Genomic DNA, 19,068 nt, shown 5'->3' on the forward strand with positions numbered 1-19,068 from the left:
CAAGTAACATCTTCATTTAGACTTTAGTTTCTTTGATGAAAGTCGTGAAGCTGGGAATATTTTAACATGCAGTTAAAAGTCTGTTAATTTATTTTTATTATAAGGGAAACTCAAATAGTCTTTCCTCAGTTCAACATGACGAAAGTGTCTTCACCTGTATGCTGGTTCTAATGAGGTTTCTACAGGTTACCAAATGTAATCAAATATTGCCACTAGTATTCTTAGGATTGCTGTAAGTCATCACTAGGGTTTAGTTGCTGTAAGAATAATTCAGCAGGATCAGGAGCCATTTGCAAGGAGAAATAAACATTTTCTGTCCTTCTACCCATGTTCGGAACGACAAAGAAGACGCACTTTCTGATCTGTTTAATTCTTACAAATATCAAACAGCACAGGAGACCTTGAAGCGGTTCAAAATGATCAGAGCCTCTACTGAGTTATTGACATCATCTGATATTAAATCGCAGAGAAAAACAGAAAATGTTACGATGCGTGTCAAGCAACAATGACATTGTTTTTTTTTAAATAGCATTAATTATATAATTACAAAAGAAATATCACATACAATGACAGCAATGCATATCCACAAATCAAACAGATGCTGAAAATATATATGATAATAAATAATTGTAATCGTAAGCACGAGTCAAGGAAGGGGGCGGGGCTTTATGGTTACTTCAATAGTTTTGACGCCGAGGCTCAAAACAAATGTGTTGTGATTCACTCCAAGACGATCACAGTTACTTTGTAAGCTAGACTACAACACGGCTCTGTGTTTTGACGGGTCAGCTATGAAGCAGGAAGGCTGTTTTGGGGGGGTAGGTGGGGCGTTACTTGATCGCTTTTCTACTGCCTTTTAAAAAAACAATTATCCTTAAAATGATGCTTATTATCGTGTCCTTCCACAACAAACAGTCCAACCATTAACAGTCGTTTTCATTTATTCTGCAGAAAATGGAGAAGTTGACAAAGTTGCAACAGATCTAGCACTGGACTCCTCGCTTTAAATACTGACTTAACTTTATTATTGTTACTTATTCTAAGATTTTTGTGGACTCAATCGTGAGGGAAGAGGCGAGAGCAGAGACGACTAAAGAATCTAGCGCTTCCTTTTGCAACTCTAGTGGCAACAGTTGAGAGGCAGAGGGAATGATTCCTTAGAGAATAATAACAAAAACAACAGCATCCATCCGACATAAGTTACATTATAAATAATACCTTAAAATAACGAGACCACAGCATGAATGTCTTTCATGAAAACCTACAGTGACTGCAAAAGTGACCAGATCTTTCTGCTGCCAAAGAACTTTTGACAAAAGTTGTTGCAATTTTAGGTCATAAAGTGTTGAACGTTTTGGTGTGACTTTCGCCTTTTGTACATCTAAAACAATGCCCGCCTTCTTTAATAATCTAGACATCACGTTCCACAGCGCGCCGACTCCCCGTGGTTCTGTGCACGTGGCATTATCGTGGAATAATGCCGTTCAAATGGAATATTGAAACATAAAACTGTAAAAACCAAGTACAAAAGGTACAATATAATATAAAGGAGCACATGAAGAGGTGTGAAAAAGTCTTCAGTGTTCACAGAAAAATATTAACTGAAGAAACTCACTGGACAAGAAGCGTCCTAAGTTTATATACATATGATAAGTAAAATTGAAAATAGATTTTCCTCTCTGTACATAGTACTGTATTCTTTCGTCTTCCTCTTCCGTATTTACAAAGAACTTGTGTTCTGGAGGTGTCCCATGTTGTGTAGTCCGGTCGCTCTAGTCCAGAGAGATAACGTCAGATATGGAGCCGTAAATGGCCGCCGTCGCCGCGTCCACAGAAGACCTGGACAATCCTGAGATGGTGTGGTTGTCCCTGTCTCGCTCTCGGTCTTTGTCCCGCAGGCTGCTCGACGACACCAGGCTGCTGGTGCTGCCGCTGTTGCTGCCGCCGTTGGTGGCCGCCAGCGTGCTGCTCCCCGGGGTGCCCGGCGGCTCCCGCAGCATCTGGGAGGAGCTGTAGGGCAGGAAGCGGTTGAGGAGCAGGTCGTGGTCTTCCGACGCCGACGCCGAAGCTGCCGCGGCGGCGGCCATCACCATGTTGTAATGCTGACCGGATGAAAACAGCTGAGTGTTAGAAACACAAGATTACGTCCATGAAGATTCAGTCACAAGCATTTTGGATTGTTATTAACACCATCATCAACGTCATGGTTCCGTAACACGTTTCATGAATATTATTTAATTTAAATTAATACATTTTTTTGAGCTTATATTTTTTGTATTTCATCTCATTTTATTTATTTGTGTTTTTTACAACACTGCCAATAATCTTGTTCTGACCATTAGGGTAATTTCACATGGAAGAAATCAATTTAGGATAAGCTGATGTCACCTTTGACCTCCTCCCTAAACAATTTCAGTGGTCCCTGTATTCCTTTTATTGCAGGGTTACCATCTGAACATAAAAGAAATACAATGTTTGCTACAATATATTTAAAAACGCAGTAAGGAGTGCAAAAACAAAACAAAAAAATCTGCAAAAAAGCGTTAACCGAACATTTACATATTCAATACAATTTTTAACTACTTTTCCATAGTCACATGATCTGGTTAATTACCTGATTGTCGCCTTGTAGGATGGAAAAGAAATTTAGATCTGCGAAAAACAAAGACATGGTCAAAGACAAAATACTAAACATGTTTGTTAGAAAAATAGAAACTAAAAGTCAACAAGCATTTTCTTAACAGCAGATGAAAACGTGTGGATTGTGTCCGTCCATACCTGGTAGCTCACTACCTGTGTGATAATAGTGACGGTAGTCCTGGATTAAAGGTGGGGGTGGAGGAATGTAGCTGGTCTCCACAGGGGGCATGCTGGGAGCTCTGGTCACTGGTGACATCTGGTTGTGCAGGTTCAGGACTCTGCAACAAAACAAAAAAGGGCAAAAGTGAGTAATCCCTGAGAGGCTTATGCTGCATTATGTTAGAGATGTACCCCTTTGTTGCGGGAGGAGAGACCGGCGACAGTGATGGACAGGCCCTTTTGGGAGGCGGCTCATCGTCGGGCTCGTCGTCTGACGAGCTGTCCAGTGTCAGGTCGATCACGTCTACTTTCTTGCTGTTGTCGTTCGAGGATCCTCGCTTGTGATCCTGCGACATGGTTCGTGACGAATCTGTAAATGACGGTAAGCGAAACATCAGCACAAAAAGAAGAATCACATCATCAAATAAAACCATCGTTTACAAATCAAGTTTACCGCTGTCAACGCCGCAGTACGAAGCCGACACTTCCTGAACTTCTTTCTTTGACCTCATGGGCGACCAGCTTCCATCTTCTTTAAATTGAATTTCATCACTGTCAGAACAGCTATTCAATATTTCCATGAATAACCTGGGGAGGGACAAATAAATACATAAGGTTTGAGAAAATGGTCCTCAGTGGCACAAGTAACATCGTCTCTTAAAACCACCTTGAGCACGTTTGACAAACATTGCCCGCAAAGTCATTTTATGTTGCCCCTTGGATGGTTTGTTCAAAATAAAAGTGAATAAATGTTCACGTTGATATCTTGTCCTATAAGATGTTAAGATGTTGGTGTTTAAAATAAGATAAGGAATAGAGGTTATGGATGTCAAGAATTATATGAAGACTTCGAACAAGAGTAAAACAAATGTTGAAGGGAAGGTATTTGACGGGATTGTTAATAAATTTAAATTATTGTATCATACATTTTGACAAACAAAGAGATGGTTAACATACTATAGTTTCTGAATAAAAGTGCAATAATGCAACCAGACTTCTGTTTAATATTTTACTTTGTTCAACCCCCTTTTTCTTTTTAAGATTTTGACCCCTGGTGTGTTTGAGTTTGACACCCATGAACTAGATATTAAAAAAGTAAAAAGCTAAGATTTTTTTTACTTGTACCAAGTATGATAGACAATCTTTTTTAACATCAATTTGTGACATTTAGGTTTCAACGTATAACATCAAAAGTTCAGCAAACACACTAAACAATTATAAACGCTAACTGACAGGGAAAAGGCCAATGACTCACCCGTCAATGATGAGGTGCTCATAAGGCGCTTTTTTGTCACAGACAGGACAGACCCATGTCGGCTTCTTCTCATTCATTTGAATATACAGCGTGGCGTCGAAGCACTGGAGGTGTGAGCACGTCAAGGCTCGACAAGCGATAGTCAGCCTCATCTTACCGAGCTTGGAAAAAAAAAAGAAACAAAATTTATAAAAGCAGTTCACGTCACATATAGCAACACTTTCAAAAACTAATTTAATCTGGATATTGGCAGCAACACATTTGTTCCACCTACAAATCAAGGAAAAGAAAGTGTATTTTGAGGACTTACAGGACACAAAAGAGATACTCGTAGACTTGTGGTGGCGATCTCACTCTCTGGGTCCGCCGTCAGCTTTTCTTTTACTAAAAATTGTCAAAATGGAAGGAAATCATTAATTTGCAAAAGCATCTTTAGCTTAAGAAACACTACTTTACAAATATTTCCACACATCTTTCTGTAAGGACTACATGCACATTACAATTACTTAAGAGTCTACAACAAAAGCATTGGCCAGCAAAGTCTTGTGCCAAGACTTACTTAAACAAAATGCTGAAAGGGCTGCTGGACAGGTTTGAATGCCAATAAATTAATTAATTGTTAGCACATCTACTGTATCGTTCGTCTTTAAGGAATTAAATGCAATTTAAATGTCTTCACTTTTAACAAACTGGCCTGGATACTAAAGAACTTCTGGTTAAAAAAGAAAAAAATGGAAATAACATTGATCACTGAGTGAATGTTATGAGTCAAAACAGGATCTTGTAGTTCTGCAGGTATGTTGTTGATAAAGCAGAGTTCTGTACGGTGTTTATGCTTCCAGCGCTGATTCAACTTTACACTTATTACCAAGAAACCCAACCATAATTCAGAACGTGAGAACAAAGCTAAAGGACTCAAACTATCCACTGTTTCTTCTCTGGGCAGGAGTTGTTTTAGGATTTTAAAGGGTTTTGTTTTGTATATGAGAATGTTTTTTGTTAATGTTGAGACGGGGGGTCCGACATTCCAGTGATGTCATGTGAAGAAATAACAAAAATAGCCAAGATTTGTCGAGCAAATCTCAGAGCTTAGGGATGGACACTTACTTCAAGACAAACCTCTCGCTCTAGGCCGTAGTTAAGCTCCATCAATAAACGTTGAATATCTGATCTTCCACTGTTTGAATATTTTAATTTAAAAAATATGTGGACTTACTCAGAGCCCTCGAATGGTCAGGGTTTCTGATTCCTCTGGCTCGTAGTCTTTGCAACAACACTGCTGACGACTGCTGCCGTACCAAATAAACAGCCATGGAAAAGTTCTGACGGAAGAAAAAACACAGGTTGTTTCTCGCTGAGCTCGACTGATGATGTCGATATACAACCAGGGTTATATAGATATATCCTTACCCTCCCAATTTCTGAAGTCCATGACACAACAATCGTGTTGGGGACGGTGGTGGTCAGCCGGACGAGTGACGTGATGTTGATTGGACGACTGGGCCTTTTTGGTTCAACTCCATTTTTGGTAGGAGGGAGATACCCCTGCAGGACGAGAGAAGATGATCAGTTCATCTTAACAACGTAGCCGGGATGCATGAAGGTCAGGGTTAGATTTACCGGAAGGTTGCAGGGCTTCCCATTCACCTTCACACACAGGTTAGGCGGGAAATGATCCTCCTGAGGACAACTTGTCTCTGATAAACAAAACCTGGTAAAGAAAAACAAATGTTAAACTGGAACAGGGTGCCTAATTATTTTTTAATAACATTTAAAAATGTAATATAAAAAAGTATAACTTGGCAGTAAACTAACATTAAAATATAAAAATAACAAAGGTTAGGGACAATTTTTATTACGTCTTTTAAACGTTTATTGTACCAAATATTTTGAGATTTGAAACTAATTTGACACTTACTGATCATCTTTTCACATTTTTAAGACATTTGATTTAAGATATTTGAAGACCTTTTTTAACAGATTCGTGGCTTTTAAGAATTTTTAAGCATCCATGCAAGTAATAGTTAAAAAGAATGCCTCTAAAACCAAAAAATGTAGTCTCTTAACCTTCGATCATTCCTTGACACACTATAATCATACACCAAAAACACAAAAAGAGCAAAAGTTAAATGGCAAAGTTAAAAAAGGACACTCTTGTTTCAAGAGCTATTCAACAGATTATCTGCGCACACAACAAGATTTATATACACTTGTTTTGATTTACCGTAACTGGACTTGAACAGCGAAGTCACATCTGGTCCCGGATATATCCCTACAAAATAAAAATACAGAGGTTAGAATCATATTAGGGTAAAGTTTGATTCTGAGTCAGTCTGAAAAAAAAGCCTTAAAGTACACAGTCAACACTTTACTTTGTGTTTCATCACAAATGTTGTTCCACTTACATGGAGCTACTTATCTGTTGAACCTGCTGTGGTGTTAATGCAAAGGCATAGCAGGCTTCCTGGAACCGTTGACTGTTGTCTGAGGCTTGAAGAAAAACCAAACTTCAGATGTGAAGCAACCTTAATGGCCAGATGTGGGGGGCCAAAACTCACCCAGGCTGGTTGGCTTAATGAGCTCGTCCAGGAGGTCGTAGAAGGGCAATCTCTGGAGCTTGACATCTGGGTGTACCGGGTGGAGAGCTGACGGGAGGTGAGGCAGACCCAGCTCGTGCTTCGGACCAAGCAGTGAAACAGGCAACAGAGGTGACGGAGAACCGTGGCTATCGAATCCAAGCTGTGCTAGGCTAGTGGGCAGGCTGGAGGCAGAGTGGACACCGGGCAGGGCGAGGTCCACCGGTGAAACCATTTTGGTTGGGAAGCGGCGTCTGTAAAGTTCTTTGATCTTCATCTGCACTGCAGGACTACAGCCCGCCTTCAAGAGGTGGAGAGCTTTGGTCAAGAGTTCATGTTTGCGCCCGTGCTTATTCCTTCCTGCGTACCCCAACAAAACCTGGAGTTCCGAAACTCGAAGGCTCATTACCATTTGCTGCAGAAAAGGAAATGGGTAAATAATATTAATCAAACAGCTCAAAGCTAAAGATACACTTCAATTTCAGTTGACTTTTGACAAGACTGTCCTTCAAGCTTCATGACAGATTGTCTTTTTTTAAATATCCGATCAATGACATGTTGTGACTTTATGATTTATTTATATATATATATATATATATATATATATATATGTAAAACATTTTAGGGTTTAGCAAACAATATCTTCAGAAAATTTCAAATGGATTAAGCAGAATGTTTAGGGAAATCCCAAAATGTTTATGTCCATCAATACACAGCTATGCAGCAGTTATTAAGATACGTCAATTATATATTACATATTTCTTTCCTTGACAAATAAGAAGGTTTCACACAGGGATTAATGTTTTTTTGTTTGTGTTTTCATTTCTATTATCACGTCTGTCAACTTCTGTGGAATAAATTGTTTGTTTGATGAACGACAAAGATGGTTTTATTTCCGATTAAAGGCTAATAAACAGGCTCAACATGTCCAAATTAAAAAGGTGAATAAATAGCAATCATGTTCTGGATACTGTTTATGGCTTAATGGCTACATATTACACCCATATGTCTTGAAAACCATTTAAAACCAAGAATAGCTTCAATACTTGGATATCTCTCAAGGTGGATAATTAAATGGCCACCAACTTAAAAAGTATCTTAAACAGACAACGATCATGTTGTCGTGGGTATAGTCTAAAAACTTTTGATACAAATGGGTTTTGATATAAATAAACAAATGACCTTTAAAGCATGTACCCTGTAAATTGTTTTCTTGAATTCTGAGTAGTGTCCCCTAAAGTACTACAAACTTAAGTGATAACTTCTGCGAGACAAGCAGAGATATGCAGGCTTGAATTCGCAACTGTCCATCTAACCCCCTTTTCTGGGGGTATCATTGTTATTTTACAGAGCAGCCTGGTTTGTTGTATCAATTTTTAAAAAGAGAAGCAGCAGGTCTCTCATAGACGACAATGCTCCTGGCCATGTTTCTGCAGTAACAGCCACGTGTCTGACCAAATGCTCAGTTCCTGTTTTATGGGAAATGCTTTTATATGGTACAACTCTATTTTGAATCACACACAGAAATGCAAAGAGTAAATTAAAACTCTTTCTAACTGCATTTTTACATTTTAGTTTGCAGCAGAAGGAGAATCTACATGGAAATATTGTGTGTGGTTCACACATCCGGTCAACATAGAAGTTCTCCAAACCTTGCAGCAAGTCCATAAACAAATAAGCAGATACCAAATCGAATATTTTTATAACGCCCCAGATGTTGCTTACATGGATTATGTATTCTGCAACGACTACAATACACTGACGCATAATGATGGTATGTTGATACTATTAACCCACATTTTTGCTTAGACTTTTAACCACAGTGTGATGTTGTAAAAGCAGGAACAATCCCACACCCAACCCCCCATTGCAGCGTTTTACAAAGAGAGAAAGGCAAAAATGATGCTGCAGATACCGAGCACTTAAGTGAAAGGAACTTAATTTTGCAAATGTAAAAGAAAAAAAAAGAAGAAGATATGATCAAACAAAGCACACCAATAAAGTGTAATTCTAAAAATGTAGAAGTTTAAACACCCCAACAGTAAAACACCAAGTAATTGCACCTTTTAAAACTAAATTTGTTGGAATGTGTGGAAATTCAACACCATTCACTTCATCAGAAGGTTGTAGATAAGGGCATATTTTGGTTTTGTTGACCTGTTTCTCGAACATACTCATACTCAAAAGTTAAATGCTATCTTTGGATATGATTGTGACGAAAGCACTCATTTCTATTCAAGTAACAATAGAGATATGGAGTCAAAACAATAATATGGTTAATATTAGTTTCCTTAATTTAATCTAATATTAACCATGATAACCATACAAATACTTCTCTTATTGCTTATGTTTTTAGTTAATCGGCGTTTAGGATTAATACTTTTTATTTATTAATGCTGTATATTAACTGTGTGATAACTTTCTACTTGAAGGCCAAAGCAATCTTCAAAATGATAAAACCCAGTTGGTTTTTTATTGAAGTTTGAGGAAGTTAAAGATTAACCTTGTTATGGTTGCACACAAGAGATAAACAATACATTTAAGGGTTGTTATTTTTGAGTTACTATGACATCCTCAGAAAACACTACTTTATTTCCCACTGCTGGATCCATTTTTAAGATCGGGCGCGAAAGTCGACAGTCGCCGACATAACCCACGCAATATCTTAAAACAAACGGCAACAAATGTTGCATTTTGACGTTTAAATTCAAGCCATCATCGTGTCAAACACGAAGAAGCTTGACATTGATTTATCTTAGGCAGGATACGAACGTTTGACTGCTGAGTCGATCGACTGGATATGAAGGCGATTTAATAGTTTCAGCAACGAGTACAAGTGTGACATGACATGACAGATGTACTGACATCGAAAAATACTTGTGCGGTCCTGAATGTCTTAAGAATCCGTGTATTAAAACGCCATATATGCATCTAACCTATAGCTGTTTCCAGGAAATAGACAGTGCCCGTTAAAAAATATATTGCGGTCTAACGCGCGTATATAACATATACCATGGATATAGAAACCGCAATGCGTGTATACTGTACATTAATTTAAGCCACATACATACGTGTTAAAATAAGGAACTATATACATGTGTGTCGGTAAGAAAGAGGGCATAAACTGTCTAACGGATTCTCGGAAACAATAACAAAGCTAATGCTACAGCGGGCTAGCCTGACAGCTAACAGATAGTCATGACTTCGCTACGTCTCGTCCTTGTGATATATTTCTGAGTTGTCAACGATTCCATTTAAATTTGCGCTCGTTGTGAATTGTGACGTGTTTTTGAAAATCAAATGTGGATGCGCGTCGCGTCTATTTGCGAAACTAACGTAGAAGCTCGCTTTACCTTCAGTTCCGCACTCTCCGCCATCTTGTTACATTGTATGCGCATGCGCATCTGCCAATCTCCAGGGACAACGCCAGGTCAAAATCAGGTGTCGTTTGCGACAAGTGGCCGACAGAGGGCGACGTTGCAACGCTGGACACAACTGAGCGTCTGTTGAACGTGGAGCAGGAGAAAGTACTTCGATGTTCTTTAAATGTATATTGTAAACGATGTAAATTACAAGATATGATTAAGATATATAATGAACAGGAACAACATACAATACGGAATACTTTTAATATCCATGAGATTTGTTTCAATAATTAATACAAAGTAAGTAAGTAAATTAGTAGTTGTGAATAAAAGTAAAGGTAAAGTACAACTTTATTGATCCCTCAGGAGGTCTCCTTCGAGAATTTTTTTTTTTCCAATAGCCAGCAATTTTTCATAAACAATAATAAAAAAAAAATATCTAAAAAGTCTAAAGATAAAGACAAAGAACATAGGTCAAAGAAAAACAACAAAGACAAAGGATACAAAGACTAACATAGAACAGAACATCCAGATACTCTCACTCCACTCCTGCCCCCGAACTCAGAATTGTACAATTTAATAGCCCGAGGAATGAATGAGTCCCTGAGTCTATTTGTTTTGCACCTGGGTAGGAGCATTCGTGCTTCATCTGCTTCTCTGCTCACTGATGACAGTGTTCAGAGGATGACTGTCATCATCCATGATGGACAGTAGTTTGTTCAATGATCTCCTCTCAGCAACTGTCACCAGTGAGTCCAGCTTCAACCACAGAGCCAGCCCTCCTGATCAACCTGTCCAACCTGTTGACACTCCTCTTGGACACATTTCCACCCCAACACACCACAGCATAGAACAGGACACTGGCCACCACAGACTGCTAGAACATGCAGAGGAGCTTCTTGCAGATGTTAAATGATTGAAGCCTCCTCAGAAAGTACAGTCTACTCTGAACTTTCTTATATACATGGTCTGTGTTGCAGGACCAGTCCAGTTTACTGTCCATCCACACACCGAGGTACTTATAGTTGTCAACTATCTCCACCTCGTCGCCTCTGATGGACACTGGACGTGGCTTAGTCCTGGACCTCCCGAAGTCCAAGATCAGCTCCTTTTTTTTTTTTTTTTACTACTAATCAGACAAACTTCAGAGAACCATGATTTGGAACCGCTGACAAAGCAAATGTGAAGCAGTGTTTTAATAAAAGGGTTTATTAATGATCAATGAAATCAGTAGTACAATGTGCTATTCTTAATAGAACGTGTGCTTTACAAGACCCTTGTTTTCGTTATGAAACCTCCTCACACTGTGTTTGAAAAACAAATGAACCATATTCAAATCACCTGGTTTTGCACCGTCAACCTGCAGGCTTTAGGTGGTTTTTTCACTCTTTAAAGTGCATCTAAATGTTTTTTGTATTTTTTGTCATCAGCCTGCAAAGAACAACACGGCAAACACGGAAAGGTGGAAGGTTCAACACTGGAGGAAGCGACGGATGAACAGTGACAACAGAAACAACAGTTATTACAACTTACATACATCCTCATTGCACTTTGCCACAAATAATAAATAGAATCAATGTTTTCATATTTAACAAAATTCACCTTATGCAAAAATGGGTACATAAATGCTAGACAAACACATTTTTATTTTTAAATATTACAGTTTTTTTTACAATAGTGTCTACTGTAGACCGGCAGGATGGGGGTCTCACGGGGGCAGCAGGGGGGACTTGAAGGTGCAGGAGCCGCTGCAGTGGCGAGGAGTCAGCATCTTACACGAAAAATGGTGTAAAGCGTCGTGAGCTTCTATGAAGAAGGAAATGAACAATCAATAGTGCACTATAAATGAAATAGACTCATGATCCAGCGCGGAAAGAGCTCCATCTAGTGGTTATCTCCTAAATTACAGACATGCTTTAACTTCTGCCATTTATTCCTTTAAAGTGCAACTAATGTGTTGATTTAAGTGTGTCTTAAATAGATGTTGGACTCTATTGTTATCATCAGTATCAGTCTATTTATTCAAAGCCCTCTTTTCATTGAAATATTTACGTTAGAAAATGATCTTAAGCCCTGCCCACTGAAAACACCTTGTTTTTCTTGAGATGAAATCTTGTTTACCAAAACCACACCCACTCTGCTGCAAGATTTGAAACATGTGAGTGATTCAGGAGAGCTTTTCACATTATTTGAACTTTACGACACGTGATAAGTAAATAAATTACATGATAAGCAAATAACAGAATTTGAAGTCAAATGTATTTAAGACTGCAACACAAAAATAAATAAAGTAATAATACAATGTAGTTAGCTTGATTATCATTATGAATAATAGTAATATATATTAACAAAGGTTAAAAAACAGAATCTTCATATTGATTTGAATAGTAGTTGTGTATGAGTCAAGTGAGTCCCTCTGACATTTAAATAAAACCTCTTTTGTTTTGTTTTGTTTATTTTGAGCTGAATTTTTAATTTATTTTTATAAATTCAGACACTTTATTTAAGCTTAATAAACATTGTAAAGCACTAATGTTGTTTTCTTTTCAAGATGGTGTTTTGATTTGTCTAAAGAAAGCACTTTGTCTGTTTTGAACAATAGATTTTATGAGATTAACATGCGTTTCTGATACATAACTCATGACTAACTGTGTTATCCTCACTTGATAATCAAACACATTTTGCGAAGAGATTTTTTTCTTTGGCAGTGAACAAGTGTCTCTTAACACTTTAAAGGGTGTCAACCTCCATCAGACAAGGTGTGGAAATCTTGAAGCACTTTTATTTGTGTGATCAATAAAATGTATATTTGTCTGACTTTAACAGGGAGTATCAATGTTTTACTGTTATTGAAAGTATCCGTGCAATTGTTGACAACAGAAATCCCTCTTATCTTATCTTAAATCCACACGAACAATAATCTATTTGGATTTTTAGACAACCATCCGGAGAAACTACACTGACATTGGCAACTAATTTTTTTCAAAGTATAATGAATAAATATGTTAAGAAGGAGCTCAAGCGAAGATAAATCACGAGACAAAAATAAGGCACGATTACTTTAGTTTTCTCACCTCGGACGATGTGGAGCTGCTGCACCATCTCCTCCCTGTAGGACAGTTCTCTCTTCATCTGGTCCTGGAAGTTATCTGAGCAACAAAACATGAAGATGTTTCTTAATAAACTACTGCAACAAATACGAGGGCAAATATCTCAGTGTGTGTGTGTGTGTGTGTATATACAGTATATATATATATATATATATATATATATATATATATATATATATATATATATATATATATATATATATATATATATATATATATGTATATATATATACATATATATATATATATAAAATACAAGACAAAATGTCATTTTAAATCGATTTAATGTGGTTGTTAATCTTCCCCAACAATAAGTTAAATATTAAATCACAATCACTTTTTCTTTTAAAATCTTTAACCTACTATTATTATTTATAAAAACAATCAATGTTAGGATTTATTCATTTTGAACTTCAACTGTATGATTTCTTTTGTTATCTTAACAGATTCCATTTTTGTTTTTTTAAAAAGGGGAATTTTGACAGCAGCTTTCAGATTTGTTGATCTTGATCCCACCTTTTGTCTAATGATACTCTGGCTTATTCCCTTAATGAGGACACTCCCAGCTACTCGGGGCGAGAGGTGGAGGACATGTTGGACAGGTTAGCGGTCCATCACAGGGGACTGACAGCAACAGACATTTTAATTGAGTCATCAATTAACCGAAACGTTTGGTTCTTTTTCACTGAGGCGGGAGTCCCCGAATGAAACCCACTATACTTTGATATTATTGTATAGTTATGAACCATGTTTGCAAGTTATAATCCTCACTATCTTGTACTTCCTGTAAATAATCATGAAAATCTTGATTCGTAATCTGGGGTCAACGTGATAAAAGGAGGAAGGTTTAAACTATTTCAGAAGCAGCATTAAAAGGGTCTTTTTTGAATGAAAAAGAAAATGGTTATAAAAGCATATTCTCCCCGAGGGGCATGTCCCTGAACCACTTAGCATTTTTGGAGTTCCGTGCTCCAGAGACAGAGACATGTGTGGGGAGGGGGTGTCAAAGGTCAACTTTTTACCTGACTCATACGCAACGACCCTCGAGTCACGGTGGCACCAAAGCACTAAGACGGACTTCACGCCCTTACCTTTTAAATGCTGAAATTCCCGTTCCAGCTTTTTCCTCAGCTCGACCTGCTCCAGCAGCTGCTTCTGTAGCTCCTCTGGAATGTAAAAGAGAGGAGAGGGAAAAAAAGGCAATTGTGTCAGATTTCTGTGGGGACACGTTCCTATTTTTAACCACCGAGATGAGGGATGAGGACATTATCATCATTAAAAAAAAAAAAGCATCTAGAGCAGGTCTTCTTGGAACGCAGTTTTTAAAAAAAAGTTTTTATGGAGACAGAAAAAAACATGTAACAGCAATAAACTTAAAACTCGACGATAATAATGAAGAACAAACACAGGTGATAAAATGTAAATTTAAAAAAAAGATTACCTGCAGACACAATTAAATATATTCTGCATATTATGTATAGTGACAATCCTACATTAAATTGAAACCATTAATATCGTAGATTCCAATCATAAGCCAACATATATTCATAGTTACATAGGATTATTAAATTCATAGCAGTCGTGTTAATGTGATTATTGTCAAGCTTTTAAAAATTAAATTAATTAATTAAGTTAGTTATCGAAATAATAATAATAATAATATTATAATTACTGAAAATAGTGATTGGCAATTTTAGAAATCAGATATGAGATAAAATAAAGAAGAACTGATATTAAAGATGTACATTAAAAGGTGATATAAAATTATTTTTTATAAACGCTTGAGTTGGGTTTTAGAATTTTATATTTTTAGGCAAAAGTAGCGGGGATTTCCGTTATTATTACGATCAAAATAACTAATAATAATAACATGTTTTGTAGTAAATAGAATGATCTGTACAACATCTCTTATTGTAATGAATAATATAATTAATAATAATAATTACAAGTACCCATCGACTGACGCTGTAAATCACTGGATGGCAAAACACTCGCCTAAATTAAATATATACGTATTTATAACGTATTTAAATAACGAAAGAATTATTTTAAAACGACAATTTCCAAAGGAAAAACTTGATTTAAAAAAAATGTTCCACTTACCGCCATCGGGCTCGCGCTGCGCCTCGTCGCTACTCTGCTCGTGGAAGTGTTTGGTCTCGATCTCCTCCACGGTGGACGAGGGCTCCTCTTTGGCCGCACTCTCGTCTTCAGGAGCGCAAAAACGTGACATTTAACTCATTTGAAATAGTGGTTTTTTTGAGAATGAAAAGAAAGGTTCTGTCACAAACCGTGGCTGGCGAGCAGGGCGGCCTGGTAACTAGCGGGTCTGAAGTGGAGCGGGCTGGTGCGTGGGTCCGGCGCGTACAGCTTCAAATACAAGAGGATTATTATGGGACTTTAGGTTCGGATATTAGGAGAAAAATAAGACGATTTTGTGCGTGTAAATGTTAATATGACACAAAACAATTAAATTAAATTAAAGAAAAAAATAAAAGGTTTCTAATCAATCATTTTATTTATTTAAAAGCATGAAAATTACTATTTATTTTGTATTATTTTATTATTCCACTCACTTCAGTGAAAGGCGCGGACATGAGGGTCTCTGTTAAGTGCTTGCTCAGGTGGTCCCGGTCCGAGGACTGCACCACCACCTGGACCGTCGTCTTCCGCGGCTCCGGTGGACTGGACTCCTCCTTGTTGGAGTCCGAGTCCACGAGTCCCGGAGGAGTCCGAGAACCCGCCGAGTCCTCGTCCTCGTCCTCCGCCGTCTTGTTGGTCTCCACGTCCACGTCCGGGTCTCCCTCGCTGTCCACGCCGCACGGGGACGACGCGGACCTGTACGAGGAGCTCTCGCTCAAGAAGTCCGGGGACAGGTACCCGGTCCGGGCGTACGCGCCCCGGGTGTTGTTGCTGCTGCTGCTGTTGTTGTTGTTGTTGTTGTTGTTGCCGTACAGTTTGGCGATGCAGTCCACGTCTTTGATGACGGGCCTGAAGGCGGACACGTAGCTGACCTTGCGTGACGTCACGGGCTCCGGACCCCGGGACTCGTCCCCGGACTTGTCCTCGTCGTTGCGCGTGGACTGGGTGCTGGAGCAGCGCTCGCCGTCCACGTCTTTGTTGATGTCCAGGGGCGCGCACAGGAGATCCGCGGGCGGCTTGTAAGGGGGCAGCGGCAGGGGTCCCGCCGTGGGCCAGAACATGGGGAACGAGTGGTAGGTGCTGTCCTTGGCGCCGGGCCACAGGACGCCCTGGAGGCCCGCTTTAGCCGGGTCGGCCATGATGACGTCATCCTTCTTCTGGCACAGACCGAAGGCCGGGAACCCGTACGGGTGCGGGAAGAGCGGCGGGGGGATCTTCTGCAGCATCCCGAACCCCTTGCTGGGCACCGGGATCACCGGGTAGCTGCGCGGGCTCGGCAACCCCCGCGCGTCCTCGCAGCCCAGGATCTTGGCCGGGACCTCCGGGGAGTTCCTGGACATGCTGGGCGGCTGCGACTTGAGGGGCGAGCCGGACCGGCTCCCGGGCATGGTCCTCTTGCGGCTGCCCCCGTTGAACATGGCCTTGACGTCCTCCCACGCGTGGAGCACATCCATGGCCGACCCTTTGTCGGAGAGCTTGAGGTGCCGCCGCCACGAGTTGAAGTTGGCCGCGTCCGGCTGCGTGTACTTGGACTCGGGGGTCCGGTGCGAGTGGAAGATGAACTTGTTGGGCGAGAAGTACATGTTGCAGTAGGAGCACTTGATGCACTTGGCCCGCGAGCTGTTGTAGCGGGCCGGGATGAAGTTCCCGCGGCTGCCCCACGCGCACTCGTGGGACACGTCGAAGGCGAAGTTCTCGGGCAGCTTGGGCGGGGAGTGGGCTCCTAGGAAGGACTTGCAGAGTCTCTCGGCCTCGCGCTTGGTGATCATCCCGCAGCGGCGCGAGGAGATGGGCATGGCACCGGCCCGGCGCAGGATCTCCAGCTGGACCGGGGTGCACTGCACGCACGTGATGCCCAGCGCCACCCGCCGGTTGTGGATCTCGTTGTAGCTGTAGTTCTTCAGCAGCGTGTTGGAGATCTGAGCCAGGCAGAGTCTCTCCTGGCAGTCTATGACCAGGGACACGATGGGTATTCCGTACAGAACCGTCTCCCCGACCTGGTTCGGTTTCAAGCTGCTGGAGTAGGAGAGTTCTTGTTTGGAGCCCGGAGAGGAGTCTCGCCCCGCAGGTATGGAGTCCATCCTTGGAGGGCCCTGGAAGCTGCGGAGACAGCAACACTTTTAACTACAAATACTACTAAAAAAAAAAAATGATGTTCTGACACTGACCTCTGGTGTCGTGGACGCTCCCCCTCTCTGGAAGTGTTGGAAGACGTTTGGAGATGTTAGAAGAAGTGGAGCAGCACTTCCTCCCTCCTGCTCGTCCTCCTCTCTCTCTGCTCCTCTCCTGCTGCGGGAGGCTGGTTTGTGTTCAGCATCATCACTGTGTCCACATGGAGCTCAGCCCCCCCACCACGACCCCATCAGTAATCAAGTGACAGCAGAACTTAAGAAAGACCCTCCCACGAAGCAGCCTTTTTTTTTTTTTTCTTCTACGTGTTTTATTAGAATATTATATACAACAGCGGCGATAATATCAACAATATAATCTCTGAATAATTAGGAAAAAAAACATTAAAAACAAAATTAAATAAAAAAAAATACGATTATCATTTAATGTTAAAAAAAAAGAAGAAAAAAGCAAATTACCATCTTCGCTTTTTCTTTTTCAACTATAGCAGTAAAATATATACATTAAAACAGCAGTTATTAAATTACACACACATTATTATTATAAACACCACACAGTTCATTAATATTAAAAATGGTAAAAGACGATTTTATTTAAGGAGAAATCGATAACAATAATAAAAGAGCATATTTTTCAATTAATAATTGAACAATGATATCAACGTTATTGCGTTGACAATTATAAGAATGGAATAATATAAACGTTTTACACAAAAATGCAAGTATTTAAGAAAATATCAAACACCAGTATACAAATGTGTTTAACGGCGATCCTGTATTTTCTAGTTTATGTCGATTTATAGTTATTTAACGTAATGGAAATTATACATTTTTATTATATATATATATATATATATATATATATATATATATATATATTAAAGAAATGTGTTCATTGATTTTTTACATAAAACAACCAGTACAGCTCAACAGTGTAAATGGTATGATACACAGAGAAAATAAAAAAGATGAAAATGTACATGTATATTTTAAGTGTTACATTCACTTTTCAGCATTTCTTATCTGGGAATTTATTTTAAATAATAGTTGTTCTTACCGACATGACGCAGTTTATTCAAAAAAACATCCTGAAAATAAATCATTATAATAGTTGAGGTTCTCATCTAAAGAGAACCAGCAGGGACCCTCGGACACGATCATGTGTCACGGTGTATGAATGCAGGGCCACGTGTTCCGTTCCCACGGACTCCACAGTCCACGCGTGTTGACAAAAAGCAGCTGCTCCTAGAATCAGGTCCACTTTCCCCCCGCAGCAGAATGACAGAACGACGACAGCACACGCGGGACAATGCGAGGCTCTAAACGGCGATCATTTACCGCCAGAGTCAGTGAACGCACCACGATCATCTGCGACACGCGTGGATCCACTCATGCGTCTGTGGATGAACTCGACACCAGAGATGACGCACCGCAGGCTCAACTCACACACTTCACCAATAATAATAATAATGCAAATAATAATTCATATTTATTTGATTTCTGCAATTACAGAACTATTAGGACTTTCATTTTTGAGACCCGACTAAACAGAAAAAAAAACACAATTAATAATATAACAGCATCAATTATTTCTAAATGTTTCTTCTGCATTTTTTCCATTAACAAAAAAAAAGAACGGGCCAATAAAAGAAAATGCCAAATCGCTTTCTTTCTTATTATAATCCATAAAAT

The 19,068-nt window shown here is 39.5% G+C and overlaps 2 protein-coding genes across 4 annotated transcripts; both read right to left on the reverse strand.

Annotated features, from left to right (window-relative positions):
* Window positions 1-351: 351 nt before the first annotated feature.
* pias1b (protein inhibitor of activated STAT, 1b) lies at window positions 352-10,049 on the reverse strand. 2 transcript variants are annotated; one of them, XM_087797081.1, is made up of 14 exons: window positions 9,984-10,049; window positions 6,613-7,045; window positions 6,460-6,544; window positions 6,279-6,326; window positions 5,675-5,765; window positions 5,465-5,599; window positions 5,271-5,376; window positions 4,365-4,438; window positions 4,055-4,215; window positions 3,254-3,387; window positions 2,992-3,169; window positions 2,779-2,918; window positions 2,615-2,652; window positions 352-2,102 (listed from the first exon to the last, which is right to left on the reverse strand). In XM_087797081.1, exons 1-14 carry the CDS (start codon window positions 10,032-10,034, stop codon window positions 1,773-1,775), a joined length of 2,004 nt encoding a protein of 667 aa, XP_087653207.1. In that variant the 5' UTR covers window positions 10,035-10,049; the 3' UTR covers window positions 352-1,772. The 2 variants fall into 2 exon arrangements, with proteins under 2 accessions (XP_087653207.1, XP_087653206.1); XM_087797080.1 differs by having other exon boundaries at window positions 352-2,120.
* Window positions 10,050-11,621: 1,572 nt separating this feature from the next.
* Window positions 11,622-17,662, reverse strand: skor1b (SKI family transcriptional corepressor 1b). 2 transcript variants are annotated; one of them, XM_087797012.1, is made up of 7 exons: window positions 17,416-17,662; window positions 15,682-17,347; window positions 15,397-15,475; window positions 15,209-15,313; window positions 14,197-14,271; window positions 13,070-13,144; window positions 11,622-11,798 (listed from the first exon to the last, which is right to left on the reverse strand). In XM_087797012.1, the coding sequence occupies exons 2-7, from the start codon at window positions 17,326-17,328 to the stop codon at window positions 11,704-11,706; spliced, it is 2,076 nt and encodes a 691-aa protein (XP_087653138.1). In that variant the 5' UTR covers window positions 17,329-17,347; window positions 17,416-17,662; the 3' UTR covers window positions 11,622-11,703. The 2 variants fall into 2 exon arrangements, with proteins under 2 accessions (XP_087653138.1, XP_087653137.1); XM_087797011.1 differs by having other exon boundaries at window positions 11,622-11,801.
* Window positions 17,663-19,068: the final 1,406 nt, after the last annotated feature.

The sequence above is a fragment of the Callionymus lyra genome, chromosome 8 (genome assembly GCF_982586985.1).
Source record: "Callionymus lyra chromosome 8, fCalLyr1.hap1.1, whole genome shotgun sequence".
NCBI lineage: Eukaryota > Metazoa > Chordata > Actinopteri > Syngnathiformes > Callionymidae > Callionymus > Callionymus lyra.